The 18,300-nt window shown below is 51.7% G+C and overlaps 1 protein-coding gene across 1 annotated transcript in view; it reads right to left on the bottom strand.

Moving 5' to 3' along the window:
* Positions 1–18,300, bottom strand: part of CDH22 (cadherin 22) — a 62,071-nt gene that overhangs the window by 23,171 nt on the left and 20,600 nt on the right. Inside the window, exons 4-7 of the mRNA XM_076352322.1 lie at positions 10,896–11,063; positions 9,626–9,813; positions 8,522–8,775; positions 1,039–1,175 (exon numbers count right to left, since the gene is read on the bottom strand). Of these exons, the coding sequence (XP_076208437.1) occupies positions 1,039–1,175; positions 8,522–8,775; positions 9,626–9,813; positions 10,896–11,063 (747 nt within the window). The remainder of the gene's footprint in view (positions 1–1,038; positions 1,176–8,521; positions 8,776–9,625; positions 9,814–10,895; positions 11,064–18,300) is intronic.

Raw genomic sequence — 18,300 nt, 5'->3', positions numbered from 1 at the left:
GGAGAAAAGACAAACAGAACTTCTGCTGGAAGCGTCCATGCCAAGGCTCCTCCGCCCCCATCATGCGGGGGGAAGATAAACTAACAAAGCCTGCAGAGCCACTAAGCTGTTCCCTCCCGGCTCTCCCAGCTGGGTGTGAGCAGATTTGGCAGTTACGGTAAATACAGTCTAAAGGATAGCACAGCCATAAGGGAAGGAAGAGACCATCACCAGGGCTCTCGTGGGAGGGTCAGAAAGGAGCTAATTTCAGAAGAGGACAAAAGAGCTTCACCTCATCCTCTGCCTGAGACTTTTCCTGGTGGGCTGCAGGGTGATGCCAAGCACTACAGACAGAGACGAAGCAGCCTGGTGGTACCAGCCCTAGCAGCACCGCTGCTCTCTGTCCCCAGCATGGGGGCTCAGCAACACTCTGTCCCTGCAGCTCCTTCCCACTGCTGCAGTGCCGGGACTTCCCATCCACTCCTTGCTGTGCCTTGCCAAGCCTGCAGCCACATCAAGGGCAGGGAGACAAAGAAGGGCATGGGAGGCATCCAGAGCCACATACCCAGTGTGCAGGTACAGCCTGCAAATCCCAACAACCATGAGCCCCCAGCAGAAGCAAGTGCTGGCAACCATCTGTGCCACAGGGCTCCAGTTGATGGGGCATCCACCCACAGCACATGGCTAAACCGGGGGACGCAGGTGATGTGAACACAGACCCCCTGGGAGCCCCCAGAGCTGCTCAGCAGGTGTGAATGCAGGGAGAGAGCTGCACAGGGATGACTGACAGAGCTGGAGCATAGATAACACAATTTTGATTAGTGTTCATCAAATATACTATTCGACCATGCTCCCTTATTAATGCTCAAGTCAGGAGGAGTATTTTTAGGTTGTCTAGGGAGATGTCAGACTCTGTGCTGCTACATTTTATTTTTTTTTACTTCAGTGTTAACACTTGCATCTTGGTCACCTCTACAGTGAACGCACCCGTATTTCCCCGTCTGCCCCACTCCAGTCCAGCACAGACTGTCTGCTCCACACAGCAGTCCTCCATCTCACCTGCTTCCATTGCCAGGACAGTGATGTTGTGCCACCCTGCCGTCTCCCGGTCCAGGACCTTTCCTGTCACAATGGCACCTGTGTTGGCATCGATGTCAAAGATCCTCTCTGCGTCTGTGCTGCGGTCGATGGCGTACCTGAGACCAGGCAAAAGGGGAAACTGAACAGCTGGATGTGCCAAGCCCAACCTTGTCATCAGCCCCAGGATGTATAGGGAATATAGGGATCTAACACAACAGGCCCTATATCACTGCTCTCACTTTTCCTCTGCTGCGGCATGGTACATAAAGGCCATGTTTCTACCAGGCTACAAGCCCAGAGCCCTCGAGTAAAATTAAAGTGTGGCTTTCAGTGCATAAAGTGGAACTAAGCACAGACTATGGACAAGGGGGAAAACCTGCTCTGATGGGAACCTTACGCTCAGGATAGACACGAGTGATATAGAAATCATGGGCTGTAACTCCACTCATGACTCTGGGAAGCTTCTGAGCTATAGGTTCAGGAAGGACACCAACCCAAATCGAAGGAGGGCACCCCTGCTCAAGGAGCCCACCTCACCTACCACCCTCTCTCCTGATCCTGCCGCAGCTCTCACCCAAGTGAGAGACCTGGAGGACAGTACAGCAGCACACAGGCAGGCTGTGAGCTGGACCTGCAGATAACCTGAACTGCAGCTACAGCAGTTTCAAATGGCAAGGTCTCCTCTGAATCCAGACTGAACGTGTGCAGCAGAGAGGTGGGCAACAGCCAGCATCCCCACAATCAACACAGCACATCATCCCCAGCAGCCCTGAGATTTGCCCTAGCTTGGGCTTCCCAGTTTCACAGGAGCAGGCTGAAGAGCTCCTCCAGCTCCGACCGGCTCCAGCTGCTCAGCAGAGACCCTTCACACACAGCTCTCACTCTTCTCCTTCAGCTGCTCCAGTGCTGCCCCAAACAGCCCCCTCCTTGGGCATCCCATCAACAGCCCACCTGCTCTCCATGCCACCTCTGGAGAGCACAACTCCCACCTCTTCCCAAAGGGCAACACCACAGCTCACAAGAAGAGTCAGACACCCAGGTTTAGCCCTGCACCTTAGCCATGACACCATGAGCCCACGCAATCAGTCCCAGTGGCATGTCCTGCATTTCCAACCATTACACATGGAATAAAGCAAGCTAACATTAAAACCAGGGCACAATTAGATGTGTGCTCCTTGGAGGCAGAGACTGGAAGGGAAGCCCAATCCAGCTGAGGCCCTCGAGCACAGCTGTAACCCAAATAAAACACCACCACTGCAATCAGAATTAGAAATCCAGAAGGCCTACAAATCACAAACAATAAAGCATAATGTTATTGTGTACAGCATCTTTCATACACACTGCTTCCCCGAGTCTTTACAGAATTAAATAATACAAGACAGCAAAGAGTACAAAGGATAAATTACCAAAAGGAGGGCTGTGAATAAATTAAAGCCTTCAGCCACATGTCCAACAACAGAAGGAAGATAGATGTAGGGATAAAGCAAGCTGGAAAGCTGACGTGACAGGACAGTATTGAGAGGCCACATCAGACAAGAGGAGCAGAGCAGGACAGGCTTCAGGCTAGAAGCACGTTCCGGACGGTGGAGGTGCTCCGCACACTGCAGGCTGACTTTCCCAAGTGCTTGCGTCTCACCTGGCACAGTCCAGCTGTGGTCTGTGGGTCCATCATCCACATGGCTCACAGCCAAGGAACACCAGCTCACCTTCTGCATGCAAGGATGACCACTCTGCACAGAATGTCCACTCTGCACAGAGGCACTGATGGCCTCCATGCTGTTGTCCCATGCCCTGGGGGGGAACCAGCTGCAGGTGAGAGTGCCTCCTGAGGGACACCTATCCACACAGCCAGGCAGCTCTATCTCTGATGGAGGCACATACAAAGGCATTTACACGCTGTTTAGTGTTATACAGTACCAGGTTACATTCCCTAGCTCTCCTTTTCAGACAGGGGGATGAGAGAGAAAATACAACAGCACTTGCTTGTAGCTAAGGAAAAGTGTTAAAAAAATCACTACCTAAATTACATCTGTGCACATGCACACTCTAGCATGTTCTGCACATATATGGCTGGATTCCTCTCCCCTCCTTGCATCTAGAGGCAATAGAGATCTGCCACACAAAGCCAAGTACAAGCCTAGGCATCTCTGAACCAACTGCCAGGGACTTCTTAACCATCCTGCATTTTCTGCCCCAACTCCCAGCTGGAAACAGCCTCTACAGGCACGTAGCCAGCTCCAGAAGGGACAGTGACACTGTCTTGGCATGTACTGCAGCCTCTCATCCACTCTGCACTCACAAAGGGAAAGAAGAGGTCTGGACACTCTAACTTGTACACAGCAGTCCAATGTACTGCTGGAAGGAGGAATAGAAACGGGAATGACAACACCTAATATCTTTCTAATAGCATAATTGATGCATTTGCATAACTGCTTCCATTGTTCTCCCACATCACCTGGCCTCGAACACATCCTGTTCTTCCATTCCACTTTTGAATACTGTTAAGAGTTCAAGATGGTACTTCACTTTCCATATGCCTTTCCTGCTTCTCAGGTAAGCACATGCCTGTTTTGTTCACACTCATGTCATTGCTGCATAAACAAAGATGTCTGCAAAAAATAGCTACACAGAAAAACCCAGTTAGTGATGGGAGACATCACTGAGCCTCGAAACATCTGACACCGGCTGCCTGCATGACCAGAGGGCAGGAGGCTGGTATGGGAGCGCTCTGCCTCATGCCACTGGTATCCTTTTCTTATGCTTCTAATTGTTTTGCTGCTAAGGTTGTCTCCTGTCACTTCTGAATTGTCTGCTGAGGACTGACTATCCATACCCTATGGCAGGGCACAAACCAAACCAGAAATCTGATCCCTTTGCCACCACTGCTACACAGAAAGCTGCCACCTTCTCAACATTGCACCAGGGGAAGGAAACAGAGCTCTGAGTGTTGCCTACCTTTGCCACGAAAGCAGGGCTGAGCCTGCTTCTACACACTGATTTTGGAGGTGGCCAGTCCAGGTGGGTCTGTAGCTCTCCATCTGCGCAAAGTACTGTGGAGGGTCTGGAGCACTAGGCTGGCACTGGAGTTGGGGACTGAGGGGGCACATGGATGTCCATCCGCCCCCCCCAAGCCATAACCTGGTCAGAGCTGCAGATCAACCCTCTCCACACTGCTCTACACAACGACAGACCTCCCCTTCCAAGAGCTTATGGCTAACCCTGTGCTACAGCAGCTAGAATGAGAAGCTATCCACTGTGCTCAGTTTACATCATTTTGTGCAATACATCATTGTGTGCCTCTCCACCTCTAGTAGTCCAGCTTCATATTCATCCATCCCACTGAAGTCAAACGGCGCTTCTCACCTGGGAAGGGGTAGCAATTAATCCCTGGGTCCTCCAGGTACTCAGATAGGACATATGCTCATTCCTCCTAAAGCTTGCTGGTGCTCTACATCTGGAACTGCAGTCCCCAGCTCTGATTGGGATGCGGACCTTGTAATCCATTTTCCTCTCTTCCTGCTGGCACTGTCTGTTGGTTTGGATGTTACAAGTGACTGTTTAATTTAGACAGCTTTCTTGGTGCTCATCTTTCTCGTTAATGCATTTCTCAAGCAGTTTGTTTCACTTCTCGCCCTGAATGCAACAAGGAGCACATTTTATGCCATGTGTTTTGTTAATAGGGAGCTTTTCAAACACTGTGTGAAAAGCTTTTTTGTGGTGCTTGTTTTTTCCTCCTCTCCCTTTTGTGTTGAAGCAGGTTGTAGCTCTTGCTATGCTGTTGGAGTCTATAAAATGCCCATGTCCAACACGTGTCTCCAGATTTGGTGAATGCCAAACAAGAATATCTCAGAGAACCTTAAATCCCAAGCAACATCTTCCCAGTGCTGATAAAGCCTGGAATGCACACAATCAGAGCACAGGCTCCCACTGCAGAGAGAAAAACAAAAGGCTCCCATACAAACAGCCTCACGTACACAGACAGTCTATCACTGTATTACCTCATACAATGGCTCAGCTGAGAAAAATTGCACGACGCCCAGGAAATGTACAGCTAAAGCCAAAAGGCCAACTGGAAACTAAATTATTTCTGAAAAAGAGTGGTTCCAGTTTTTGTCAGGCAAACAAACAAGGACGTGTTCCCCCTGAGGATGCGTGCAGCCCCTTTGCCATGCTGAACTTCAGCATGACTCCCTGCTTCGCGGAGTCAGCACTGGAGGGAGGGTGTCCCTCTCTGAGCAGCCACAAGCTGGAGCTGCTCACCCAGAGAGATGGGGTGCTCTTCGGGCACCCTATGCCCCAGCTCTCCTCCCAGCCAGGCAAGCAGCTGCCAGGGGCTCTACATCCATATGCAGCTGGGAGAGGGGCAGCGAGCAGTGCCTCAGGGACGCCTCCCAAGAACAGGGGAGTCAAACGCCCCTTCAATCCTCAAGTCTTTGCAACAGGTCACTTTGCAACCCAGCTCAGCTTCATCTGGAAAGGATTTGTTCTCACACCAAGTGGCCATGTCCTTGTGGGACAAGCTGATCACCAGGAGGGCAGGGGAGCACCAGGCTGAAATGTGCCTCCAGCAGCTGCTTCAGGCTGGATGGTGCAGCTGGAGCCGCACAGCCCTGTTTGTGCTGGCCTGAGGACGAAAACAAAGAGCCAAGGGCACCTCCTTTCCCATTTGGCTAAAAATACTTCCCAAACCTCGTTATTGGCAGCCTGGTGTCAGCAAGACCTGGAAACACTGACAGAGCTGATTTTTGCTCTGTTGTCTCTGGTAATCCTTGTTCTTTCCTGCCTCAAGGGGAAAGTGCATCTTGTCACGACAGAAGGTTGTGGATCTCCCCTATTTACAGGGCAGAGCCAACACACAGACCAGAGTCCAGGAGACAGCAGCCACCGCAGAAACACAGCCATGTCTTTGCTCCCACCTCTAGCAGATGAGGATCAGAAGTTAAAAAGGATCCACTGAACTGCAGCAACTTGAAAGGGTTCATACCAACTTCAAGGAGCCAAGCATCAAATACTGGTCATGCTGTCAGGACAAGTTGCTCTCTAATATATCAGAGGTGAAGTACAAGTGCTGGCTTCTTGTGACTGTACTTTGGAGTAGCACACTTGAAATGCTAGGTGACTTACTGCAGTCTCCTGCTGACAGGTTAGTGTCCCATCCTGGCAGGGTGCTGCAGGATGCTTGCATTAATGTTTGTGCACCACTTTGAAGCTGTGAACAGCTGCCTACGTGGCAAAGTATTTTATTAAATTACCTGGCTAGCCAGAGGACAGGAAAACAGTAGACATCTAACACCACCTTCCTCCTGCATTGCTGCCACATCAGCGTGACCAATATAAACCTGAATCTTCTCTTGGTACTTGTTAAAATGGCAGGGAAGGCTCACCCACCTGCACTCCCCAGGCAAGCGCCAAGGGAGCATCACAAGGGGACGGAGCTGCCACTGCTCATGACAGCTAGCACTGCAAGAACAGAGGGGAGTGGAGAGATGGATGGATAGAGACCAAATGCCACAGGGGAGCATGGGGGACACAGGATGAGCTACCTGCCCGAGGATAGCTGGAGGGAGGACACATTTGAATGCATCAAGCCTGACAAGGGAAAACACATTGCAATTCTCAAGCTGCAGCAGATGCCTGGGAGTCCTGTTGGTTGGGCCCTCATGCCTGAGCACGAGGCATTGCCTTGTCTGACACTAAGCTTGCTATAAGAGACACTCGCATAGCAAAGTTTGGGCTCTAACCATCTTGCTCCTGCTGAGTACTTGAATCTGCTTCTCTCTGCTCCAAGTCCCCATCACCTTCTGCACAGCAGTAGAAAGCCTTCCTCCTCTGCTTTCTTTTGTTCTGTCTGCAAACAATGCAACAAGCTCCATGGGGAAGCAGCACAAAGAACAAGAGAAAACGAGAATAAGAATAGTTCTGTCCCCAAGGCCCCTTTCCTACAATTACAGATCAGAAAATAAAATCTATATTCTGTAGCACTGCTAGAAACAGTCAAGTGAAAAAGCACATGCACACGTGTACACACACAGATGTGTAGAAAGACTGCACATGTCTGAAGAGTGCAAGCTAACAGCCACGTGCTCAGGGCAGGCTACAAAGAAATCAGACGTGTAGCCTGAATGGAGAGGGTAGCCACATGACAAGGTGAGCAGAGGTACTTTGCGAACATGTCCAACAGACAGCACCAACTAGTGCAAGTAGTGCAACACTCACATACATAGTTCTAGTTCCTGGCATGCCAAGGCTGATTTCATTCACATTCACCCCAAAGACAGCTTTCAGCATCCAGCTCTGTGACACAATACTCTCTGCTAGCTGCCAGGCATCTGTAGATGGCAGCTTTCCATGTGTAAGTTCTTCTCTGAGCTTTCTAAACATCTCAATCTTCATTTCCATGAAGATCTGGAGATACCCCTCACCCCACCTTGAACCAGTGCGTTCCCCATGGCTGCACAGTGCTGGAGCTCAGCACCCTAAGCAGCCGCACAGGGACATCGTCGAATGGAATCAGTACTGTAACTGAGCCCTCCCTGGCCACATCCTCCTCCACCCCACATCCCTGTCCCTGCTGCATCCCAGTTTATTGCTGCCTGAGACAGGCTCCCTACAGAGCTCTCAAATGCAAAGCCACCGCTGCTCATTTGAAGTGAGCGGCTGTGCACAAGGTGCCTGCAGCCCTGTCGTCATCTGGCACAATAACACACATTTCAAGGAAATTTTCCACACATTGAGAATGTTTTCAGAACACCAGCTTTCTGACCCAACTGCTCGTGACTCAGGCCAGTTGGCAGAGCCAGAAGGCTGCTTTGTGCCTTAGGTAATAACAATTTAACGAGGTAACAATCTCTTTAGCCACAAATTAAATGGAAATAGGAAGTGTCCTGTGCAGATAAGCTGCTGCCTGGATTATGTCCCCTGCCCAAATATAAACTCCTCTGATCTTTGATCCCTGTGCAAACATGCACACACACACAGCCAAGCTGTGGCTCCGCACCTCCCAAGCCTCACCTCATTTGTCATCCTTCATCACTGCCCTCCTGTCACTTCTGGTCACTCATCTGGCCTGTGTCAGGCACCATTGCAGATGCCTCACTGTCAGCAGCAAGGACATGCAAGCATTACCCAGCCACCTTCCCTGATACTCCCTTACCACTCACAAACCCATCACTTGCCAGTGACTTATCCATCACCTGTTGAGATGGCTGCTCTTGCTTGCCTGTTGCTTGTGCACAGGCTGCCACTCACCTGCCAGCTGCCTGCCCCATAGGACACACTCACACGCTTGGCCATGCATGCAGCACTTGTCACCTTCACTTGCACTGCCCCTCCTCCTCTGCCATCACCTCCCCTCTGCCCTAGCCATGGCCATGAGCCCCCCCAGGCCACATGTGTCCCTTGCAGGTGACCCCACGCCCACCGTTGGAAGGAAGATGATGTGAGGTTTAGGCGCCTGCTTTACCGGACAGGATGGTTTGCTGTGTCCGGGTCCAGGGCGGTGACCACCCCCACGACAGAGCCAACGTGTGCATCCTCCTGGACCTCCATCAGGTTGGAGGGGGGCCGGAACTCGGGGGGCTCATCGACGTCCAGCACCGAGACCCGCACAATGGTCTGGTCCCGGAATGTGCCCAGGTCCACAAACCGTGGGTCCACAAACTTGTTGAGGGCCTCCACCACGACAGTGTGCACTTTTTTTGACTCGTAGTCAAGAGGCTGGGACAACAAGAGAGGGTTAGCCATACCCAGCCCAAGGAGCCCCCCTGCTGCCCCTTCCTTCACCAGAGACATCCAGGGCAGCACTAAAGCCACCTGTTCCCCAGGCAGCACCTCTGCAGGAGGCTGGGAGCTCGTGCTCTGCCCTCCCGCCAGCAGTGCCCACTCTGAGGTGGGCAAGAGGAAGAGGAAGCCTCCAGCCCGCTCCCCTCAGGGCCTCCAACAGGGCATCCAGGCTGCGCAGGGTGTGGGCAGCCAAGATTCACTGGGAAGACAGCACACTGTGCTGCAAGTGAGTGGATTTTGATGATTAATCACCCTGCTATTATTTCTACAGGGGAGGCGATCTGAATGCAGTGGCCTTGGTGAACAATCATTCTTTCTTGCCTGCATCAAGTGTTTGCTTGATTGTTTTTGCCACCAAAAGCAGATAGTAAAAATGGTGTTGGTCAGGTATAGGAATTAGGTGGGCATATTTCTCCCCTAACAGGTACTATCAATAACAGCTGTAAGCACTTGTCTCCATAGCCCTGTGCACAGCTTCACCTATGCACGGCTCGCTTCTTCGCTGCCACCCAGGGAGCCGCCCTGTGCAGGCTCCAGCAGGCACTGTGCTGCTGCTTCTTTTCAGCTTTTCCTCCCAGACACAGGTCTGCGTTTTGCCATCCAGCCAGAACAGAGGCAGGTGTCTCCCTGCACCTGCAGGCACAAAAATGCAACCGCTACTGCTAGAGCAGCACTCAGAGGAGCATTTATTTCAACTCAAATGCAGCAGCAGGAGTCCCCAAAGGAAAGGGTCCTCATAGAGATCTGTGCCCTCCCTACCCAACCAGCTTTCCTCATCTCTCACCTTTTGTACCGTGATCACAGCCTCTTGGGTATTGCTGTCCGTGGTGACTTTGAACATCTCCACCCCTTCCTCATCCTTCACCTGATAGGTCATGTCTGTGTTCTCCCCGACGTCAGAGTCCTCTGCCTTCACCCTCCCGATGGCAGTGCCCACAGGGGCAGTTTCAACAATGCTGAACTGATACATCTCTGGAGGAGAAAAAGGTACTAGGGTCACTGCTTCTGCCTTTGAACCCCCTCCGGCCTGATACGGCCCTTCACATACCTTCCTGGAGGCACCCTTGGACTACGAGGGCTGTCCAAACTCTACTAGTGTCTATAGTCCAGAATGCCCTACCAGGAGAAACACATACCCCAGCCAAAAATAAGGGCTGAGGGAAGATAATTGGGGAGCACTGATGTTTCAAGGTACCAGGTGAAGTAAAGGCTGATTTCTCCGTGTGGACACTGCCCTGCAATCAGTGTTCTCCCATTCTTTGCAAACTTTACCATTTCTAATTTCTAGGAGATGCAGCTAAAGAGCTGAGCCTCCTCCAGCTGCAGCACCCTTTCTGGTCTACCAGCCACGTGCTGCCGGTCTCTGCAGCTGGTGTGTACTGCAGGGATTGCACAGCCCACTCTTCACAACAGGATCACCCACCCTCCTCATTTGGGGGCGGATCTCAGAGAAGACACAAGCATGAGCCACAGGCCACTAGCAGTGACTGGAAAACAGAGCTGTCCTGTGACAAGGCTGCTGTCTGTGAGCTGGGCAGTGTCACCATGCCTTGAGTTAGGGCGGAGTGTACCAAGATCTAACGGAGCAGCCAGGAGGGGCCAGGCCAGCAGCTGACAGCCGAGTCCCTGCCCAAGCTCCCAGGAGACAGCAGCATGACAGACCAGGCTGCCTTCTCCCCCAGCACTGCTCAGAGAGGGGTCAGGAAAGGGCCAGCTCTGCTCTCCCCACCACACAGCCCAGTCCCTCCCAGGACTAGCACCAGGAGCAGGGGTCTTGTCTGGGACCCTGGACAAGCTCATGGACAGGCTCAGCCAAGGCAGCTGCCCCTCCATCACACTGCCAGGCAGGGACACATTCAGACCCAGGCAAGGAGCTATGCGTGCTACGGTACCTTGGTGCTGCTGCCCTGCAAGCAGCATGAGCAGCCGGGCTGGCTCACCCTGCAGACGTGTGCCAGGCTGCGCTGGGAGCTGAGCTTCTGTCCCACCACCCACGAGAGGCCAGGACTAGGACCAAGGGCCAGTGCTCACCTCCCACTGCTGTCAGGACTTACTCTGAGGGAAGCGTGGTGGGTTGTCATTGACATCAGTGACTACAATGGTGACTGTGGTGGATCCAGACAGGCCACCCAGCTGTCCTGCCATGTCCGTTGCGCGGATCACCACCTCATACCGGTCCTGTGTCTCACGGTCCAGGTCAGCCACAGCTGTCCGGATCACACCTGGAAACCGGCAGGACAGTGTGAGCACAGACAGGTTGCAGAGCATCCGCAGTCACAGACGGGGTGAGGCTGGAAGGGGCTGCTGAGATTACTGCATCCAAGCCCCAGCTCTAAACAGGATCAGCTAGATCTCCCAGCCCCTCTGCATATGGCAGATGCTCCAGTACTTCACCAATCTTCATAGCCCTTCCCTGGACTCACTCTGGTATGCCCATGTCTCTCTCATATTTGGCAGCCCAGAACCAGACACAGCACTCATGTCATCTCACCAGTGCCGAGTAGAAGGGACAGGTCACCTTCCTCAACTGCTGGCAATGCTTTTCCTAATGCAGCCCTAGGTGCTGTTAGCCGCCTTTACCATAGGAGCATGTTGCTGGCAACAACAAACAACATCTGCTGGGCCCTAGTGCAAAGGGGAGCAAACCCTTTTGCAGCCTTCACAGAGGTCATGTAAGCAAAAGCCAACTAAGGGGAGAAAAGGTCTCCGGAGAGACGAACAAGCCCAGGGGCTTGTCAGCCAGGCAGAAACATCCTGAAAATCCCCCTGGAGCCCAGGAATGGCCACAGGCCCAACCTGATCCCAGCAAGTCTCTGCAGCCGATTCACAGGCGTGTTGCATGAAAGGTTCCTGACTGCTGCTTCTACTGTGGGCTGCCAGTAGCTCCAACAGGGTTAAACTCCAGCACAGAGGAGGTTTGTACTTCTCTCCAGGGAGGCCAGGAGGCTGGTGGGGGCCAGAGGCACAGGAGAGAGAGGACTCGCCCAGATGCGGGGGCTGCACTGCACTGGGGCCAGCACAGAAAGGTTTGCACAGAAAGGCTGTGTAAAAGCCCAGGCTGAGTCATGAAACCCCTTTGGCACAAATCTGCAACAGCCCACTTATCCTTATCTGCTCAAGCAGGAGCCAGGCTTGCCACAGCATTCCTAACAGAACATCGGTGCTCCAAGCCCAAGCTCCATTTCACAGGTGCCTCATGGCCCAAGCATGCCTGGAGGGCTCCCCTATTTGATTTGGAAAATGAGGGCAGGCAGTGTATTTCCAAAAGTCTGTCTGCACAAAATCCCTCATTTTCAAGTGTCCCTCTAAGTTAAGGAGACCAGAGATGACATACATGCTCTGTGTCAGGGGCTGCGAATGCACTAGAGACCATAAAGCTTAACAAAATGTATGGTATGTTAATACTTTTTATGAAATGAAGTCTCTTAAAAGTGTTTATAGGTCTTCAGTAGTCATCTGGGTTTGGGGGAAATGACCAGGACTAAAATATAAAGGAATGTAAAACAAGAAACAAAGCGTAGTAAAACCCAGAAAACACTGTGAATAGCAGAAGTTATGACTTCCTGAGTCACCCAGGAGTGTTTCATTTACATGGAAACAAAGCAGAGAAGAAATTATTTTGAGAATGAAGGAAAGAGATGACTCTGCCCTGAGGTGGCACCAGGGGCACACATGAGCACGAGTGCACACATGGATGCAAGGTCATTAGCAGCACATTCCTAGTCCCACTGTACCAGCAACACCCCAGAACAGCTAGGAATCAGCTTAAAATCCCCTCCAGCTCAGTTTATTAACATTCCCACAGATTTAGACATTGTTTTCTGTTTTTGTAATTGCTCTCTCTTCCAGGCTTTTCTGTTTAACTATTAGCTTTACCTCCTCCTACTGTGAACTGCAAAATCCATCTTTGCTTTGTTTCACCACTAATCCTGCCTGGTGTTAGGGAAGGTGCTGGAAGGGGGTTGCCTGGCTGTTCGGTGTGGGTCTCCAGCGAGGAGGTCCCACCTGGAGGGAACAAGGAGCTCCTCCCTTGCCAAGCGAACAGCAGAGAATCATCCAGTTGCTCTCAGCAACTTGCAAGACATTTGCTAACATGCAACAAAGTGAGCAATGGCAGAGCATCACAGCCATCCAAGCCACCTGGCTCAAGGCAGACACTCCTAGGAAGCCTTCAGCACAGCCTGAGCACAGTGGAGGGGAGAGCTGAGTGCCAGCAGGCTGCAAGGAGACAAGATGTGGCTTCAGGGACATACCCTGAGGCTTCTATGCATCAGCCCTCCACAGCCAGCAGGTTGCCACAGTTTCCCCATTCATGTCTGGCATGACCTTATGCACCTCCTGACAAAGGCCGTGGGTGGACGGGTCACACCAAAGAGCCACTGGTGCTGTGGCCCAAAGGCAGTCAGAAATGCCACTAAGCTGGGAGAATAAAATTCCCCCCCTTCTCCCCCCCTTTGCATGACATTACAGGTGCAGCAGGAGCTGGCAACACTGTTCTGGAGACATTTATCTCTCCTTGCTTTCTGAAACTAGCAATTATTCCAATTATTATCATTGTTAGGATTTATTATAAAGACATAACCACTGTTTCAGATCCTTGCAGCTCCCCAGCTCTCACAGATAGGCACAATTTCACCCAGTTTCCCTTGTCCCTCTATCATTTTGGTTCTGTAATTCCCTGGACTCCCACTGCCTTCAGCCCCACGAATCAAGAGGAGGCTCTGTCTCACCCACCACCTCTCGAGCACTTCCAGCATCTGCCTGTTTACACATTCGGGTAACTCTCAGCCCTTCTTTCGCTCGATCACCGAGGTCCACGCTCCCAGCCAGCATGCAGGTCAGAGGCAGCACAGAGCACTGCAGAATTTCTGCTAGGGAGCATCCCAACCCCTCCACAGGAAAACAGCAGGTGCCTGTGATGGGGCCCAGGGTCTGCACTGGCTCCCTCATTCATCCTGGGTCTGTTCAGAGGAAGCCATTTGACCAGGAGTCCCATCCCACCTCATCCAAAGGGTCTGAGGGAGCACCGACAAGGGAGCGATGAATGCACCTCTAGGCACACGTCCCAGCAAGAACTGCAACCCTCCTATGTGAGAGCAGGCAGGACTGGCCTTGCACAAGCACCATTTCCCCAGGGCTGCACAGGACTGGCCTCAGCCAGTCATGCTTATAGGCCTCTCCTGCCACTCCACTATGAATACAAAACCGTTATTTCTGGGCAAGCACTATCTCATTGAAATTTAAGCAATTCTGTTAATTAACAGGGTCTGAAGCATTTTATAATGAAAATGATTCATGTCAGCACAATAGTGATGAATTGGGATGAGAGGGAAAAAGCTCATGCATTCACCAAGGCTGTAATGACTTAACTGAGCTGCTCGTAATGATACAGCTCATAATACGCCATGCAAGATGGGAGGACAGTGCTCAGGCGCTTCCCAGAACACCTCCAAGGTCACCCGTCCCAGCAGGGAGCAAGTCCAGGCCATTTGGCATGTGCAGAGCAGGGCAAACAAACGGCCCCAGCCAGCTCCGGTTCTTCTAGTGGCACGAGACAGAGAAAATCCTTGTCTTTGACAGGGGTGCAGACTGTGAGCAGAAGCCACCTCTTGCCAAGATGCTGTTTGCTAGTCCATCCTGGAAAAGTGGGGGTCTGATGCAGATGAACTGCCCCATGCCTCCAAGAGCCCTAGCAGGATTGTCACTGAGAAAGCTGTTCCCCCTGAAGTTGCACGGGCCACACCAGGCTACTATCCCAAGCGTCAGGCTGGTTTTGTCTTTTAGGCTGAGGTACCACTTAGCATTTGCTAGAGGCCTTGACAAATCAGGGTCTCCAAACATACTCCACACCAATTCCTTGAATATGGCACTGAGTGCTGCCATAAACACCCACCAGCAGCAAACTTGCACGGTCCCATCTCCTAGTGCCAGAAGAGCCTCTGCTCCCAAAACCTGACCCCCAGGGACTCTGCAAAAGCAGCAGCAAGTAATGGTGGCAGACCTGTTCTCAGGGCACAGAGACAGAAGAGGTAGGGACCTCCGCTGCTGTGTGTAGAACATGGAAAAGATCTCCCAAGATTCACTTTTCCAGCCAGAAAAACTGCCAAACTTTGTCCTTCCCAAACACTGCTAACAAAGCAAGAACAATCTCCAGCTCAGGCTCATCTTTCTAGTTCTTGTCAGCATTTGTTATAGTTGAATAATACAGACACATGGTGGCATACCCTCTGGTACAAGGCACATGTGACTTTCCAGCATGATCCAGATTAATCAGTAAAATTACCAGGCAAGGGGACACTTACAGCATCACATAAATACCATCAAATCTGCTCAAACAACAGACACTCTTTGGGTGATAAAAAAACAAAGCAGGACAAAGCACTCAGCAGGTAACCACCTTCCAGGAATCCCATCATTATGGGCTTTGCCCAGGGATGGCAAGGCACCTGCCAAATAGACTGCAGATTCCTCACCTGTACCCACACCTGCCTGCAGGGACATAGAAATACCAATATCTGCCAAGACACAAGTGCTGCTTGAGGCATACATCCTGGAGGAGGTCAGTCCACTGCAGATGGGGTCTTGGCCCCAAGGACCAGCACTTCACCTGCCCTACATGCACAGCCCCTGCTTCCTGTCCTTCAGCTCAAGACAATCTGGGAGGCAGAAGCTACAGGCGGTCTGAGCAACATACTAGGCATAAGGTTCAGGAGGTTCATGGCTCTTCAGCAAATAAGGTGCAGAGCTGAGATCTAGAAATGGAAACATTATGGTTGCATCAGCATAACCAAGCTAAGCAGCAAAGTTAATCAGAAGGGTGCAGAGTCACACAACTATTGTGGCTGAGGGATGCTGCAGCCTGCGGATTTCTAATGTGGTACCTTTCATAGCAGGTGGCCAAGTCCTTTTCAAACCAGCGTGCCCCATAGCTCCTAGGGCAGCACCCGCAGAGACAGTTACTGCCACTGCTCAGAGAGGAGCACCTAGCAGGGGCTTGTTCCTGGCTGGAATCAGCCTTTCCCATGCCAGTGCAGAGGCAGCAGTGCCCTGGAGGGCAGCACCCGCAGTGAGCTCTGACAGATGGGCCAGCACACTTATCCTTCCCTTATCTCTTCCTCTAGCAGCTAAATCCCTCATCATTTAATATTAACTCCCACTGCACATTAGTAGATATACCCTAATTTCAAGATGACCAAACATACAGTTTGGTCCCAAAGCAACTGAAGTTCCTGCACCAGCCTCTGAAAAGGACTTAACATTCAGTCTTGCTAATAAGAGCACCTTAAATAAGCATGGCTTCTCTGCAGACTCTCATCACCCATGCTCAGAGTCCCTTGTCCCCGTGCACAACTGTGGTGAACAAGCCTCTAGGGTGGGACACAGACCCGCATAAACCCATGAGTGCATACAAACATGCACATACCGATAGCTGTGTTTCCAGGCACCAAGGAGCATTTTTAACTGGCAAGAGCAGCAGAGAAACATGTTCTGCCTCCCACTACTGCATCACACAAATCCAACAGTTCATCAGCCCAAATGCAGCATGTTCCCAGCAACAATTCCTCTCCCAGTCTACCCTTGGACTAGGGCTGTGGTCAGTCTCCAAACAGGGCAAGGCTGGCAGGTAAGGATAAAACAACTAATAACTGCACACAAATAACCATAAACTTCATCCCAGCAGGCCAGTATTTCTTGTCCTGCTCTCCCTGGCACAAGTACCTCTAAAACCCTCACCGGCTAGGTCTCCAAATCAGGAGACAGGCTCTAGAACTCAGGAGCTGTTTTAAGTAATCATAAATGTCAGACTGCACTTCAGTTAGCCTTCTGAGTCCTCCTGCCTTTTCCCTGCATACAGCAGAATGACAGATTTTAAGAACAACCTCTTCCTTTCAGTAAAAAGCAAGATTCCCATGCACTCTCCAGAACCGACAAGCTGGGCTTTTAGGAAAGCACCAAATATCAGAGTGGGATATTTGGTCCCTCTGCAGAGGGACCTGGACAGGCTGGATCGATGGGCCGAGGCCAACTGTATGAGGTTCAACAAGGCCAAGTGCCGGGTCCTGCACTTCAGCCACAACAACCCCATGCAGCGCTACAGGCTTGGGGAAGAGTGGCTGGAAAGCTGCCTGTCGGAAAAGGACCTGGGGGTGCTGGTCGACAGCCGGCTGAACATGAGCCGGCAGTGTGCCCAGGCGGCCAAGAAGGCCAATGGCATCCTGGCCTGTATCAGAAATAGTGTGGCCAGCAGGAGTAGGGAAGTGATCGTGCCCCTGTACTCGGCACTGGTGAGGCCGCACCTCGAATACTGTGTTCAGTTTTGGGCCCCTCACTACAAGAAGGACGTCGAGGTGTTAGAGCGTGTCCAGAGAAGGGCAACGAGGCTGGTGAGGGGTCTGGAGAACAAGTCTTATGAGGAGCGGCTGAGGGAACTGGGGTTGTTCAGCCTGGAGAAAAGGAGGCTGAGGGGAGACCTCGTCGCTCTCTACAACTACCTGAAAGGAGGTTGTAGCGAGGTGGGGGTCAGTCTCTTCTCCCAAGTAACAAGCGATAGGACGAGAGGAAACGGCCTCAAGTTGTGCCAGGGGAGGTTTAGATTGGATGTGAGGAAAAATGTCTTTACTGAAAGAGTGGTTAAACATTGGAACAGGCTGCCCAGGGAAGTGGTTGAGTCCCCATCCCTGGAGGTATTTAAAAGACGAGTAGATGAGGCGCTTAGGGACATGGTATAGTGGGCATGGTGGTGTTGGGTCAATGGTTGGACTCGATGATCTTAGAGGTCTTTTCCAACCTTAATGATTCTATGATTCTATCATGAGGCCTATGATGTCACCTGCTGTGATTGTTCTGTAGCAGTCAATATCCCTGCAAAGGGATGAACAAGACTGCTGGAGCCAAGGGCACCAGGTTGTGCCCCCCTTCTGGGTGTCAAGTATTTTCAGGTTTCCTCCTGAGGCTGTGGGCAGGGATTGCAGGCAGCAGCGAGTCCCCAGCCATGCTGGCCAGAGATGAGAAAGGGTATTGCAAAGAACATGAGAACAGACACAAGCAGGCAGGCACAGCTGCCTGCCGAAGAAGAGCTTTGCCCCTATAAAGGTGAATAATCTGCAGAGGTACAGGGAGTGCAGGATGATACAAACCAACATGAAAATTTGGCCTGCAAATTTAAACGCACTCTGATTTCTCCTCTCACATAAATGCACTGGGAGTCACATACTCTCTGTGCCCATCTCAGCATCTGAAAAGTGTAAGTTAGAAGGATCTTGATGAGGACAGGCTTCCTGAAGCTAGAAGAGGAACTAGCACTAAACCACCTGACCAGTGTCCTGCTGGGCAAAGCTGGGGCTTGTGGCCCCTGCAGTCATGAGCCTGCTCTGCAGCCAGGCAGCAGCCTGCTGCAGGGTGAGAGGGGCTCTCTGCAGTCAGACTGAAGCACACTCACTCAGAGAGCCAACACCCACC

This window comes from Aptenodytes patagonicus, chromosome 14 (assembly GCF_965638725.1).
Source record: "Aptenodytes patagonicus chromosome 14, bAptPat1.pri.cur, whole genome shotgun sequence".
Taxonomy (NCBI): Eukaryota; Metazoa; Chordata; class Aves; order Sphenisciformes; family Spheniscidae; genus Aptenodytes; species Aptenodytes patagonicus.
The sequence above is the reverse complement of the archived record's forward strand: the minus strand, read 5'-3'. Positions and strand labels throughout refer to the sequence as shown.